General features: G+C 37.8%; 1 protein-coding gene across 3 annotated transcripts in view; it reads left to right on the top strand.

The window, feature by feature from the left end:
* Nucleotides 1-14,781, top strand: part of TSPAN12 (tetraspanin 12) — a 51,237-nt gene that overhangs the window by 20,088 nt on the left and 16,368 nt on the right. For 2 of the 3 annotated variants that reach the window (XM_026113520.2, XM_026113521.2), the window contains exons 5-6: nt 4,890-5,126; nt 13,785-13,859. In XM_026113520.2, coding sequence (XP_025969305.1) covers nt 4,890-5,126; nt 13,785-13,859 — 312 coding nt within the window. The remainder of the gene's footprint in view (nt 1-4,889; nt 5,127-13,784; nt 13,860-14,781) is intronic. The other variant, XM_026113522.2, reaches the window with a different exon arrangement.

Raw genomic sequence — 14,781 nt, forward strand, 5'->3', positions numbered from 1 at the left:
CCATATCTCATGTATTTTTATAGTGCAGCAATATGGTCTCTTTCCAACTGCATGACTCTGCATGCCAGACTTGGGCTATAAGACCTTACTAGAAAGCACATTCTCCACTTGCAAGCCCCTGCTGCCACCAGTGACATATGTCCCATTTCAGAGGAGAATACCTGAGAGGTTTCTGAAATAGAGGCAAAGCAGAAACAGAGTATCTGCAGAGAGCATGTTTCCTGAAGAATACAGCATGCCTTTAACTGGATGTGACTTCCATGAGAATTCCAGACACATTTATTGTATAATGTGAGATAAAATACAGTGAAAAGCTGTTGGTTAAAGATTTAGAGCTGAATCAAACTGTATTAGAACAGATTAAAAAAAAAAAAAGACAAATCGCACTGGGGTCTTAAGTGTCATTTTGTTTTGTCAGTGTTCTGTTTATTAAATTAAGTTGTGAGGTGCCTTTTGATACGTGAATGTAACATTAATTCTTTAGTCCTTGCAGTTTCTTCTGAAATAACTTATAATTCACTTAAAAATGACTTTTGTGTTCCTAGTCAAATGAAAATCTTCTATTCTGTGTTCTTATAACATGCAGTGAGAGGAGTTATTCAGAGGCACAGAAGAAAGTCAGTCCCTGTCTTTTGTATCTAGAAAATTGCCTTTAGAAAGGATGTCATTTCTAAAATAAAGTTGTATTGCCCAAATAAGTTTTTAATTTACATTAATTTCCTTCAAAGTAGGAAGCTGCTTAACAGGCAAATTCAAGGCATCTGACACAATGCAAAATTATACCAATTTAAATAAGTCTAATGGTTCTGTCTATATGCTTAAAAAGTTTCAGAAAGAATATTTCGCCCAAAGTAGGAGAGGAAGGCTTTTCCTTAATATTTACCATTCAAATCATCTTTTTAGAGGAAACTTTTTGTTGAGTCCTGGAGTCTTACTTTCTTCTTTTTTGTTACTTTATAATATAATCTTTCCTTAAGAGTGTTCTAGTTTACAAGTAGAAATAGCTTACAAAACCAGGAATGCTTTTCAGTTTGAATCTTTTGTCACCGATGTGTTAACTGGGTACCTACTAGTTACTGCTACTAGCTACTAGCTAGGTTCATTAAATGTTCTGCTCATCTTGGCACATGAGGGCAGTTTTGTTCTCATCCTCGTAGCTATGGAATACAGTTGCACCAAAAATTCATATTTATGAAAGAGTTGTTTTATTGCAGATTCAGTGGAAGGCTGTTAAAGCAAAAGAGTTGTTAGAAAGTTATGCACATAGCATTTGGGGTAGGGGATGAGATCTGGGTTGCTCATGAGAGAGAGGTCCGAGAATGAGATGAGATCCTGGGTCACTTTTATTTAGAGAAGTAGGCAGTGATGCTAGCTTAAATTGGAAGATCTGGACTCCTCCAAATGACTGTCATAAAAGGTATAAACAGTTGAAGGATGAGATCAGGTTTTGTGGTGTTTGTTACAGGTTTTTCAAGCAAGGTTATTTAACTTTTTAAATACAGTAACATTCTTTGTCTCTGTATCTTCTGAGGCTATGTACATTTTGGATTTTTTTAAAATCTGTTTTGTGCATAGACTAACTACAAAAAAAATGCACATGCATATATTCTTTTGAATAGTAACCTTAAGGGTGTGAGAATTTCTTGAAGTTCTTATTTCATTAAGACAACAAGAGTGAACTCTCTGTTGCTTGACAAAAAAGTTCATGAAACTCCCAGTGGAAAAGATTTTCCTGGCTGGGGTTTTCATTGCAAATTCGGGCATTTATAACTATGAGTTTTCCATAATTATAGCATTCACACAGCACAGGATTCAAATTTGTCTGGATACGTTTTCACAAATGGAAAAACCGTTAGAAATATTTGATAGTCAGTAGGGCAAATCTCTTTAGTGATTTTTATCACAAAATTGGCAGAGAAATAAATATTGTCTGGAGCTGAACGTTGTTAGAACCTGTTGGTGTGGGCGAAGAACCTGATTATAAATAGGAACCTGACAGACTAAGTTGTCTAATGATCAAGTTGAAACAACCAGATTAGCCATTATTAAGCTAAACTGTTCTTTTATAGAAAAGCAGACAAATGCGTCATAAAGAGGGGAAAAATGAAAGCTTTCACATTTCAGTGAAAAATGTAAGCTGGAGACATACGACAAACATAACATGAATATGACTGCTTCATGTCAGTAGTTTTCACTCAGCTAGATACACTGTTGTTGAAAGTGGTTTCTGTAAAAATCCATCCCAAAGATGACTGGGAACCACTGGTTGACTTCAGCGTTCTGGGATAGTTTCTTCTATACCCGTGCACCCATTTTTAAATCCTTGTGGATGCATAGGTGTAATTAATCATGAAATTGTTTGCTACACTGCAAGACATCAGTTGTAACTGTTAATGTGTCGTCCTGGAAGGGATTTTATGTGAAATGCTAGCTGCAAGATACTATCACAACAGCTATTTTGCAGCTACAATCAACATGAATGAGTATAAGAGTCTAGTGATAGTTTTTTTTTTTTTTTTTGTCCTTTTTTTGTGACTGCAGGTATTTCCTTTATTCTGCAGGATATTCCTGCAGACCAATGCGAAGTCTTAGTGGAGTCACAGCTGCCCCATTACCTTATATAAACATTTGGCACTGGAATTATGCTATTTACTGACCAGAAGTATTTCATTATTATTAAACCACCGACTAGTGAAAGCAGAGAAATACCTGACAGACATACTTAGTTTAAAGCCCATGCAGTTTAAAATTAGACAGGACAGAGACTAGATTTCATCATTTTCAGATCTTTTGCCTTCTCTCAGCAGCTTGTTTATGAAAACTCGTGGTGTGACTAGGAGGAAAAAGAGCTTGGGCAGTCGTTTGAATGGCTTTTAAATATATGCTTTAGTTTAGTGTGTTGGGTTTTTTTTGTTTTTTTTTTTTTTGTTTTTTTTTTAATCTTAAGTAGTGTGTTTTTGTGCTTATGTATCTGGCCATAGAGACTGTCAAGACAGGTTAGCCTGTTTCGAAAGACGGATTTAAATGGGAGGGTTTTTTATACTGTAGTGCAGAGAAGCTGGAACTGTGCTAAAACTCCTATTCAAATAATCAGTGGGTAAGTGAGGATTTTTATGGTACTTGAAAAAGCAGAATATTTATCTTGCATTCATAAGTGCTGTTTGTGTAAGGTTCCAATTGTAAGGGGAAGTACACTTAAAGTTTGCAGATTTTTTTTTAATATCCCAGTAGTTTCAGATATGAGCAACTTTCTGCAGACAATAAATATAGGACTAAAACTTTTTAAAATGTTTTCCACATTTCTAACCTTTGCTCTAAAGGTGAACTGTTTGAGGAGATGTTTGTGCTAATGGTTATCAGACATGTTTTTGCTTTGGCATGGGATAGAGGATAAACTCCTTACCTGTTCAGATATGCATTTCTAGTTCAAATAAACTGTTGGATTTTGAGAACAGTATGGATGATGCTAATCAATTTTGCACAATCTTGCTACAGAATAAAGCTTGGATTTGCAGGAGATGGTACATCCTACAGGATTCCCCAGCACAGTGGAATAGACTACACTGATACTAGGGTTCAATGCCAACCACTAAATCTGCCTGTCTAAGCATGAGCTGTATTTTGTTGACGTTGCCTTCTCCAACATAAATGTATAGCACTGTCTGTGTACTTTTAACATTTCTTCAAAGGCAATGCTTTGAAACTGCACATAAATTTTCTTTGCTGGGAGAAGGAGCTTACAGATGAGAAGTACTAGTTGCATAGTTTAATGTGTTCCTGGGAGGCATTTACAGATGGAGAGTACTGTCTATTGAATGAACAGCAAACAGGGGCAGCTGCATATTTGAACAGCGTGGAGGGAAAAGTGTGTGTGTAGGGGGGAAGCAAGACAGGAACTGAGCCAGTGGGAGCATCCAGGTCTTCCTGTAAATGTTTGGCTTCAATCCACATGTGTTTGTTGTGTTCACAGTGATGATCTGCTTACTTCACCCCTCCGGTTAGCAGCTGCTTTTTACACATGGTCATGTAATATAAGGGCAGAGCCCATGCAGTATTGTTATATGCAGTCAGCAACCACTCAGAGTAAAAAGAACTGTCCAACAACTAGAAGGCTATGCGGGAAGATAGTTTTGATTTGTGACAGCAAGGTCTGACTGTGTGATTATGGTGCTGTCCATCAGAATGGGCTTTTTCGTGCATTTCTGTGAGAGTGAAGAGCCACTCGCTCATCATTTTGGAAAAAAGTATAGTTCTAAGTGAAAGGAAAACATCTGTCAAAACTAGCCATTCTACAGTTCCAGTAAGTTTTCAGCATGAAGTCTACTGCCTGAATTTGTGACAACTTTTCCTCTGTAAGCTATTCTTCTAGGCTCACCCGATAAGGGCAGATACTTTGGCTGGGCTTTGGAATATATTTCCTGACTATTGGTTTCTATTAAGTGTCTCTGCCTGGTCTCATGATTCAAAACTATTGGAGCAAGTCTTGTTACTTTTATCTTCTTTGTTCCTGTTTTCCCCCTATTCCTTCTTGTTATGCTGTTGATACTGTTTCTTCTCTCCAAGTCCTTGAATGTCATTGATGTCCAGGGCTGTAGAAGCAGCTGAAATGTTACCAGGGCTGAAAAGGGGCTCTGGAGTGATCTTCACTGGTTGATGGAAAGGGCAGGTGATAACAGAAAGGCTGGTGAAGTGGAATGATGGAAGTGGGTACTAGGAGTATACGGAAAGGGCAGGGACTGGCATGACTTGTACAGGGTTCTTGAGATACTGAGAATGGGAGTGATATCAGAATAAGAAAGTATCCTTGATTGAGAAGAGGGAGGTGTGGAATTGCTGAGATGATATACGGTCTTGCTGCTGTAGTGCTTTTTTCCCTTCTTCCTTCCCAGCTCGCCTTCTCTCATTGCTTGTTGACCCAGCTTCTCCTTTCTCTGCTGAAAGGAATAAGGAACAGGAGAGTCACAGGAAGGAAGGAGCGAATGAGTAAACAGAACCAGAAAGCCCAGCCAAACCTCTGTGTCTTGTCTGAAATGCAGTCCAGCCTCACCAGTGAGGCATGCCTTGAGTCTGTGGTTCGGCTCCATTCTTGTTGCCACAGACTGAACATGGAGTGGATGTCCTATCAGGTAAATTCATCTCTCTCTCTCTCTCTTGTCTAATCTTGCCCTTTTCACTGGTTTACTAGGGACACTTTGCTGCGTGCATACAAGCTGCAGCATGAGGTCTGCTTACCTGAGAAGAACACTTTTTGATGCAAAGTGGTGAATATGTGAAGTGTTTTGGGGCATGCTCAGGCAGAGGTATTGTGTATATCAGCACTGAATTCTACAAGGAAGAAAGATTTTCTTGACCAAAGAGGCATTTTTATAGTGTTTAATTTCCTTGGTAGAAAACAAAGGGGCATGGAGAGATGAAGGGGGCTGTGTTTTGAAAATCTGTGCAGAATGGGAAACTTTTGGTTTCAATATAAATCCTATGAAATATGGGGAAAAGAAGGGGGAAGGGAATATTCTAAGCCCTGAGGAAATTATCGTCTAATGTGTATCTTTACTTATGTCCTGTTCAGCACTTTACCCTGACCTTGCAGTGACCCTTATTCCTTGGAGTTCATTGACTTGTGGTAGTTGAGCCTTGGGCAAATAAATCCTAATAATTGTCTGAGGGGTGCACGTGCTTATTTCCAAAATAATACCTGTTTTTTTTATGTAAGCAATGATTAGATGTTAAAGTAAAAATTTTAAACAGATCATTAATATTTCAGAAGAATGCATGTTGTGAACGAAGTTCTTACTATTTGTAAAAATTTTGTGTTTGGGTTTTAAAAAAAGCTTTCAGGTGGTAAAGGGGTGAGTCAAAAGAACTTGGGCATGTGTCTTAAAAAAATCTAAATGCTTATTTCCATGCGAAAAACACCATTTTTTTAATTCAGAAAATTAGTTATAAAGATTTCTGAAAGACTGGTAGTTGTTTATATAAAACTTAGGGTCTTTTGTGAAGGTCACAGACTTTAAGACACTTTCTACAGATTGATTAAAATTTGTTGAACTGGGAAATTAAAATCTAAAATGATAGACATTTGGTCATTTTGCTGTGGAATGTATTTATTTTGAAGAACTGGATGGCATTCAGGAGCTAATGCTGTGAGTTGCTGGTTTCAGGCTGTTTCCTTGCTGACTTGTGACTGCATCTCTCAGAATTCTGCGTTGTCAAGCAAGTAAACCAAATTTTAAATCAGAATGACAAATGAACTGTTAATCCCTTTAGGGCAGGGCTAAGGGAGCTGGGGAAGGAGAAAAGGGGAGGGGGGCAAGGGAAAGTCAGCACTGTGGGAGTGGATAAACAGGATTTCAGTTTTCCATGCTGCTAGGCTGACTCTCTTTAATGAGTATGTGCTCCATTTTTAAAAAGTGTAGCTGGATTAATCATTAAAATAACCTCATTAGTTTTAAACTACAACAAAAGTAAAGGGAACCGTAGCTTGTAGCTTAGTGAGCGAGGACAGACTTTTTATTAGTTTTTTCATGGAAAGAGTCTGGTTCCCATTGGTAATCAGGCATTCTCTTGGTGGTCATCTGACGTTTCTTAGGGTGCAGACAGATGTCTGGATGGCTTCTATCTCAGAAGAACCAGGCTGACACTCTCAGGCTGTTAGCCATTGGGAAATGCTATGCATAACCCTCTTAAAATCTTTTGGCATCTGTTTCACATACCATATACTCTGGTCTTTTTGAGTTTCCCGTAAGGTTTCATTCTGCAGCTGCTCACCCTTGGAATCTCCTTCAGCCCATGCCCTTCTCCCTCAGATCTTTCTTTGCCTCTCTTTCCATGTGGACCACATTGCCCGAAAAGGTGGTGTGAGCACGACAGGGAAGTCTGAGGAGGCTGGACTTGCTGATCAGCTACTTTTTGTTTGGTCTGACGTGAGGGCTGTGGTTTTTCTTCAGTCTGGAAAAAAGAAAAAGTTGTATATCTTCTGAAGAAAAGAAAAACACTTGGGAGGAGAGGGATAAAGCTTGAAAAAAATATTTTTATTAAATGAAATGCAGAGCATATGAACAGTGATTCATTAATAAGTAAACTGGTTCTTCAGATAAAGGCACGTTTTTCAAAAATGGAAGGATTTCCGGACCTGGTTCTCCAATCAGCTTGAACACTCATCACACTCACTTTTGTTCAGCATGTTGTAACCTCTGATTCTAGGTGTTAGCCCCTGTCTGGTTGCCATTTGCTTTCATACGTGGAATACTCTCTTGCTCTCTGTATCTATAAATGGACTTAAGAACCTCCCAATATTTTGAGTATATTGTGTGATGGGATATATTAGTCCTCTAGGGGAGAATTTAGTAGACTATGAAGTCTCTTCAGTTTTTCTTGGATGGCAGTAGTTAATTAGAAAGTTGTCAGAAAAGTGAATTAGAGCTCTAATCGCAGTAAAAGGAACATGATGTAATGTGCAAACTGAAAGTGAGGTTTGAGGGAGGAGAAGAGATATGATTGTTACATTTGTGCCTTTCCAATTCTGATGAAACGTAGGTTGCCACAAAACCCAGTTTGCATTTTTATGAATTGCCTAGATTCTTGCTTCCAAATCACAGTTCCTATCTGCAAACAAAGTGATCTCACCAAGTTTGCTATTAGTGTAACCTTCGTGAGCATGGCTGTGGGTGTAGTAAGTTCTTTGATTCTCCTTCCCCTTGGGCTAATAGCTCACCCATTTTACAGGTTAAGATAGTTGAATGCTGATGAGACATTGGTCACTGGAACTAAAAAAAAAGAAAATACTGAACCTAGCTGTGGCAGAACAAAGAGTGATGTAGTATGGCTTCAGAAACGTACTTGGGTATGCACAGCTTTGTAACATAGCTGCTCTTACCTGCCTGGGCTGCTTGGTGCGAGACACCGATAGTCATGTTAGTCAGTGAGAACCCTGAGTCATCAGATTTCCATTGGGCAACTGCTCCTGCTCTTAGCTTCATTTCTGGCATAATGCCTGTGCTACGGTTGGGAAGGGCATCCTCAGAGGACAGTCATGTGGCTTTTGTATCTGTGCCAGTAGAGTCATCACTGGCTGAAAATAGGGTGTCAGGGTATTTACATTGCCCTGGCTGTTGCACTGAAGGAGACTACTGCAGCATACCTCAGTTTTAGCTGTATTTTCCTTTGCTAATTTGAATTCGTTTCCACTGCTATAAAATCTTTGAAATATTCTGTGTTCTTGGAAATACTTTAGAGTAAGGGTATTTAAATGGGAACTGGGATGGGGGGGCAATGAAGAAGACTTTTATAAAAACCCACTCATTGTGCTGTGTTGTCTGAAGTCCCATGTTTTCCATGGTCGTGTGTGCTGTGTTAGTGATGGAAATAGAAGGGTATTTTTCACCAATTCTTTTCACCTACTGCCTGAAAAGCATAGACAAATAATAATAAGTGATTAATTACAGGCATCATGTGGTATAGTCAAGACAAACAGAAAGATCTGTAGAACTACAACGAGAGTCTTGTATTGCACCTCTGCATAAAACATCATGCTTTATATCCTGTCCTGTGGTTGCACACAATTGCAGTAAAAAAAATCCTGTACTCTGCAGGTAGAAAGCCATGAAAGAAGATTCTGTGTTGAGGGGTACTTCATATGTCCTCTTCAGCGCATATCTCTGAGCAGAGTGGGAATTGTTGGAACAAGCACCTTTTGAGCTAATGCAAAATATCAGATTTCATGACTGTGATTTTGTGCTACTTTTTTGTGTAATTATTGTAATGAGCAGGAAAGAAATGTGTTCCTATAGTGTATTACATGGTACTGGTCATTCATTTAGTTTGGTAGAATAAATAAATAGCAAAAACCTGTCACAGCTAAGAAAAAACTCATTTTGCAGTTTATTTTTTACCCTTGCTTGGAAAGAGAGGAAGATAGTTTGGGCATTTAGGAATCTTTTTAATGGGTCCTTATTTACAAACAGAATTATAGGAGTTAGAGCTCCTATGTTAGCACTGACATATGTGGAACTTGTACCCTGTTAAGTAACGTGACTGATAAGTGCAGGAATTTTATTCAGACCGAAACCGTTGGTTCTATTTAGACAGTCAAGATGGATTTTTTCTAACACTAATTTTGACTTATTCTGATGATTCTTTTATACATATTTTCAAATAGTATAGTATACATATAGTATACATATTTTCAAATAGACTTTCTGATAGTCATTGTGCAGATAGCTATCTGAATTAGCACACAACTTGTAAATGAAATGCTAGTCTTTTTTTGTTGTTTCTATTTCTGTCCTTGATTATTTACTTGAGGGTTATTTCTTCACGTCTGTGGCCAAATTTCATCACTGGATTTCCATTTCATATTTTCCACTGCCCTCACTATCCCTTTCTGTCTTATTGCATATGAGTTCCTTATATTGACTGGCTTATGGCTGTCCGATTCTGACTTCTGCAAGAGGAAGACCTCTCGGGAGACTCTTAAACTTGTTGTAGCTGAGTGTGGTCTCCTATGGACTCTGCACTGACTGTGAGAATTCACTGTAATGCTTTTCCATGCTATTAATGTGTGTGTGTGTTTTCTTCATCAGAAGTTTTAGATCAGGAAATGAGGGTGTAGACTATGGTCACTCTCATACCTGTGCTGCATGAAGAGTACTCCAGCAGAACAGGTATTAGTAATTACTCAGGGATCAGACCTAATGCCTTTCCTTGGCCCTTCATCCTCCTGTCTTTCCCTATCTCTTTGAGGATGGTTTTCCCAGTGAGCACTTCTGTTTCTATTCCCACTTCTTTTTTGTTTACTCACGTGCACTTGAAGAGGAGCAAGACTTTTCTGAACTCTAGAGTCCTTAGTTCCTTCACCTCCATCTCAGGGCCGATGTGTTGGAAAAATACAGTTTTTCAAGCTTCTGCAGGCCATTAGTGTTGCACCTCTATATTACGGGGAAGGAGCTGAGTAAACATACCCATCCATTGCTACAGAGAGAATCCAGTTGTGTGAGGTTCCAGATATTATAAGAGGTGCTCTTGTTGGAAAGCAACTGTTTTCCCTAGCTGCTGCTTCATTCCTTCCTCCCTTGTAGAAGATTTACTCCTACAACTACAAGAATTAGTCCTACTTATTGACAGCAGTTATTTCACACTGCACAGAGGTTGAAATCCAGGATCTTGGCCATTTGCATGTTCATGGCTGGGAGAGGAGCAGATAGTGTCTGCTGTATTCTTTTTAATTGACAAATATTTTTTAGTTTGATTCATTACTCTCCAAAGCATGTTTTCTATCAGCATTTTAGTCATTCAGCTTCTCTCAAGGAAGCCGCATCTTAGTTTTTTTGCAGCCTTGCTGATGGAGATTCTTCCGTGAAACTGACTCAGCTGGTTTTGTAACACGGTGAAGGAGCCACTTACGTTTCCTGGTGACTTTGCTCAGCCTTAACAGGAAGAGAACAGTAGTGATTACTGACTGTGTACAAAAGAGATATGTTAAAAATCTGTAAGATTAGCCATATAAAAGGTCTCTAGTTGTGGGAGTGATAATGACTGTATATTATTGCTTGTAGATTTTTTTATTTTTTGATAACCTGTAGGTATCTTTGCAAAAACCGTCTCTCCCTTCTTTGCTTTCCCTCTTCTCTGCCCAGCATCATCCTGTCCCCCTGCAAAAAGTAGACAATATCTTGGTGATGGCCAAGAGTGCTGTGAGGGAGGGGGTAACCTCAGTGACCTGGTGACACTGTTTTGAGGGTAAAGCACAATGGTATTCAGTTAGTCTGCTTTTCAGAATGCAGCTGGTGAGCCCATAAGAAGAATGAAGAAATATTAAACCTTTCTTTGTATCATTGTAACTGGCAAAAAGTAGAAGTTTGCAATTACAGGAAGATGCATTTAGCATTCAGACTCTTTGGGGAATTTATTTGGGGACAAAAATTGGCATTGAAACCAATAATAATTTCTGTATTTTGAAGATTGAAATCAGGGATAATAGATTTAAATAATGACTTCAGAGCATTTTTTCACACAACTTCTATAAAAAATTATTTGTTTTGGAAACCATTAGAGAGAGTTAAAAATTCCCCTTCAACAGCAGAGTGAAACTGAAGCTCATCTCTGAGAGAGTTTTGTGTGACTGCAGTTGCTCAATTCCTAGAGAATAATTTCATATGTATAAATTCTTTGTGTCATTTGTTGTCTTTTACCTTATGAGCAGATGATGTGCTTTTTTCAAGACAGTCCGAGGCCTTGATTCTGCTGTGTTCTGTTGCGTCCAGAGGCAGCTAGAGTTAGAACTGCTTAATTCCTGGCAGACCCAGAAATGGCTTATGAGTGAATCTGGCTAAACAGTGTTCATCTCTGGCTGTATTCAGCACTGGAGAAAATCATGTGTTTGGCTCTTCTGTCTCCAATCACTACCAGAAACTTTCTTAACTATATGCTACCAAAAAGAGGCAGTATAAAATGTAAAGGTTTGTGAACCAATGAAATGTTAAAAGGAACTGTAAATTAACAGAAATGTTAAAAATCTGTAAGATTAGAGCATACCACATGTATATCCCCCCATGTATCACTTTCCTCATGGTCAGTGACTTTTGCACAAGGTTTGGGGATAGCAAACAGTCCCAGACTTTTTGCTATATCAGAGTATAAAAATGCTGAAATTTACTTTGACAGCTGAGAACTCAAAATCACTTTCCATATAAACATCTAGTTGCTCTTACTCTCAGAAATATCAGTACCACCCATAATACCCTTAAAACGTTCTTTCATATCAATTAAAAGGACTAAAGCAGGTGGTGTTGCTTCCTCATTTCTACTTTGTGAAGTAGATTTCTGTGTGGGGGTGTGTGTGTTTGTTTGTTTGTTTTTTTAAGACCCATTTGGATAAATTATGGGCACCACAGTATATTATCTAGAAGCTTGTGAGTTTATTTATTAGAAAAAAAAAAGCATCATTATTTTTACAAGGTATGACTCAAATTTTCTCCTATATTTGGACCTTTGGAGGACAAACATGTTGGCTGTTGAAGGCCTGTATTGGTGCTCTGCATGAGCTTATAGTGTTGATTTGTAAGGCTATGAGATGTTTTATCCAACTCTAATAACTGAGAATGCAATATGACATGGTGGAGACTGCTAAAACAGGATCTCTCCTTTCAACACTCTATTTGTAAAACAGACCTTCAGTGGGAGAGGAAACGAGTACAAGTTTCTCTTGAAAATTCACATGGGTACTTTACATGCTTATTTTTAATTTGCCTGTTTGCATCTACAAGCATAGTTCAGGGAGTCAGATTGATCAGCAAGTAGTGGTAAATAGAAGACACTGATCATAGCTGCAGAGCTTGCTGTGAATTGCACAGTTCCAGACTGGCTGAATGAAGAATATGCTGTATAGGTGAGCCTTAAATCCTAATACTTATGGTTTTATATTCTCTGTTTTAACTATTACAGCTTATTATCCTTTCAATAGCAAAAAATATTTCAGTTACTCTCTCTGCATGTTCCTGTTTTTTATACCTGTCCTAAATACATTCCAGAATGAAATAACTAAATTAACAGCCTTTTGGAATGTATCTTACTAAGGAAATTATAAATTTATTTTCCTTCGTTTTATATTGTGATGGTGTTTCTTTGAGTAAGTATTCCAGTTCAGTATCTCTCTCAAAAGAAGTAGAGATGGGGAAGCTAGCATGGGGCAGGTGCAGACTTCTAGAGCACTGCTATCCTAAAGGCTTTATCTCTGCCTTAGTCCAAAGAATAGAGGAGAGGAAGAAACCTAGTAAAGCAGGGAGTGAGAAATACTAGAACTAATCAGTCTACAGGAGAAGCTTAAAATCATAGGTTCATTGCTTTGGCATTCCAAATAAAATTAAAATCCATGAAGACTAACTTAGTCATGTGCACTGAAGAAAAAGGGGAGCTCAGTCCATTGATATGGAAGACAGTTTGGAGTCAAGAATGAATGGAATTGTGCTTTTGCTTTAAATAAAAGCTCAGAAAGTGACTCCTAATAGAGGAGAACAGTTAAAGCAGTCTTAATTTCCAAGCCGCTTTACCTTGCAATTCAAAAATGGTTTATTGATATTACATAGAAGTTAGTTCTGCTCTTCCTAATCACAGCAACTGGCTTTTCTTGAACATTGACTACCAACACCTGTGCAGCTTTTTCATTTATACAAATGTTTTCTGTTTTTAAATAATTCAAAGGCTAGCTCTTGTTATGGGCAAAGATATTTCAGTCTATCTCAATAAGTGTTTGTACATTTATACCTGACCTCAACTACTTAAATCACTTTGATAAGAACACAGCTTTCAAGGACCTTGTTTTTTTTCCATCTTGTCAATCTTTTCTTTTTTTCCTTCCCCCTTCTGGTCATTAACATAACCTGTATTTATGTAACTTAAATGAATAGAACTGAAAACCAGAATTTTTTTCACATATATGAGAATTTTTTTTGTCACACTTAGGACTGTTATAGTGTAATGTGTCATGATAGCCCTGTTCTGTTAGTCAACAAGGAAATGAATTTGTATTCCCATGGTAATGTTTCATATGCTTCATGTTAAGTCAGTAAGGAATGTCACAATGTTCTGTGTCATGTAGTTTAAGCTTTTGGAAAGTTTGCTTCATGAATATTTAATATTTTGGTTACAAAAATGCTTTTCAGATTCCATGCCTTCAGCTATGTTTTAAAGTATTAATGTTGTATTAATAGTGTTTTGAGGTGTCCTTTATTTTTTTTTTCCAAAGTTGACTTGAATATCAAAACTAACTAAGGCCATTCTGTTTTCTGCAGTACTTTGGAAGCTTGCTAGTAATATTCTGTGTTGAACTGGCCTGTGGTGTTTGGACCTATGAGCAGGAAATAACGGTGAGTCAGAAAAGGAGGCTGCATTTTTTTTCAGAAGAAGAAAACAAAGATTTCCATTAGCTAGCTGTTTTCTAATTGCTGTAGTGTTTCTCTTTGTCCTTTATTCTGACAGTCTAACTTCATGTGATTGTCTTTTTTTAAACAGAGAATTTTTCTGGGAAAGCATGTCTATCTGAAAGGTCCTCCCTGGATTTTTCCTCATCCCCTTTATATTTGAGAGCCAAATCCTGCAGAACCCTTATTTATTTAAGGATTTTGTTTTTAGTTGATTCATGCTTAGGCAGATTCTCATTGAAGTCAGTGGAAGTTTGATTAAGAAAGAAATACAGGTTTAAGGTCTGTGTTTTGAGAGAGGAGATAAGAGAAGTTGAAAGGATTTTGTTCTGAAAATTTTTCATTTTTTAAAGAGCTATAACTCTCTACTGTTTTGTAAACAGACAGTGTGTTCTTTCAATAGATGACTTGCTATCTGCTGAAATCTTCACACTGTCTCCACAAACTATAAATGCTGTTTTTATGCAAAACATGTCTCTGTAAACTTATGAAAAGGTTTTATCTCTCTCTGGCTTTTATAACTGAACCAATCTTTAATTTTCAAGCTGAAGACATGTAGCCATCATACAAGAAAATGGGTAAGTGTACAACAGAAAGTAAAATGACATGTTATTCTACTGAATGCTGTATCCTTACATTTTGTATTCAGCTTGGCACATATTTATGAATAGAGGAACAGTTATTTTCTCTGAGTTGCCAAGATATGCCCAATATGCCACTCTTTTAAACAGCAGCCAATGTATAGCAGTTATATTGCAGTAAGATGGGAGGGAGCTCTCTTGATATTTGCACAGTACTGAGACTAAAGGAATTTCTGGCAGATCTGAGGAAATGTGGCAGCATTTTGTATCAGAACTCATTCCCTTGC

The sequence above is a fragment of the Dromaius novaehollandiae genome, chromosome 1, assembly GCF_036370855.1.
Source record: "Dromaius novaehollandiae isolate bDroNov1 chromosome 1, bDroNov1.hap1, whole genome shotgun sequence".
Classification (NCBI taxonomy): domain Eukaryota; kingdom Metazoa; phylum Chordata; class Aves; order Casuariiformes; family Dromaiidae; genus Dromaius; species Dromaius novaehollandiae.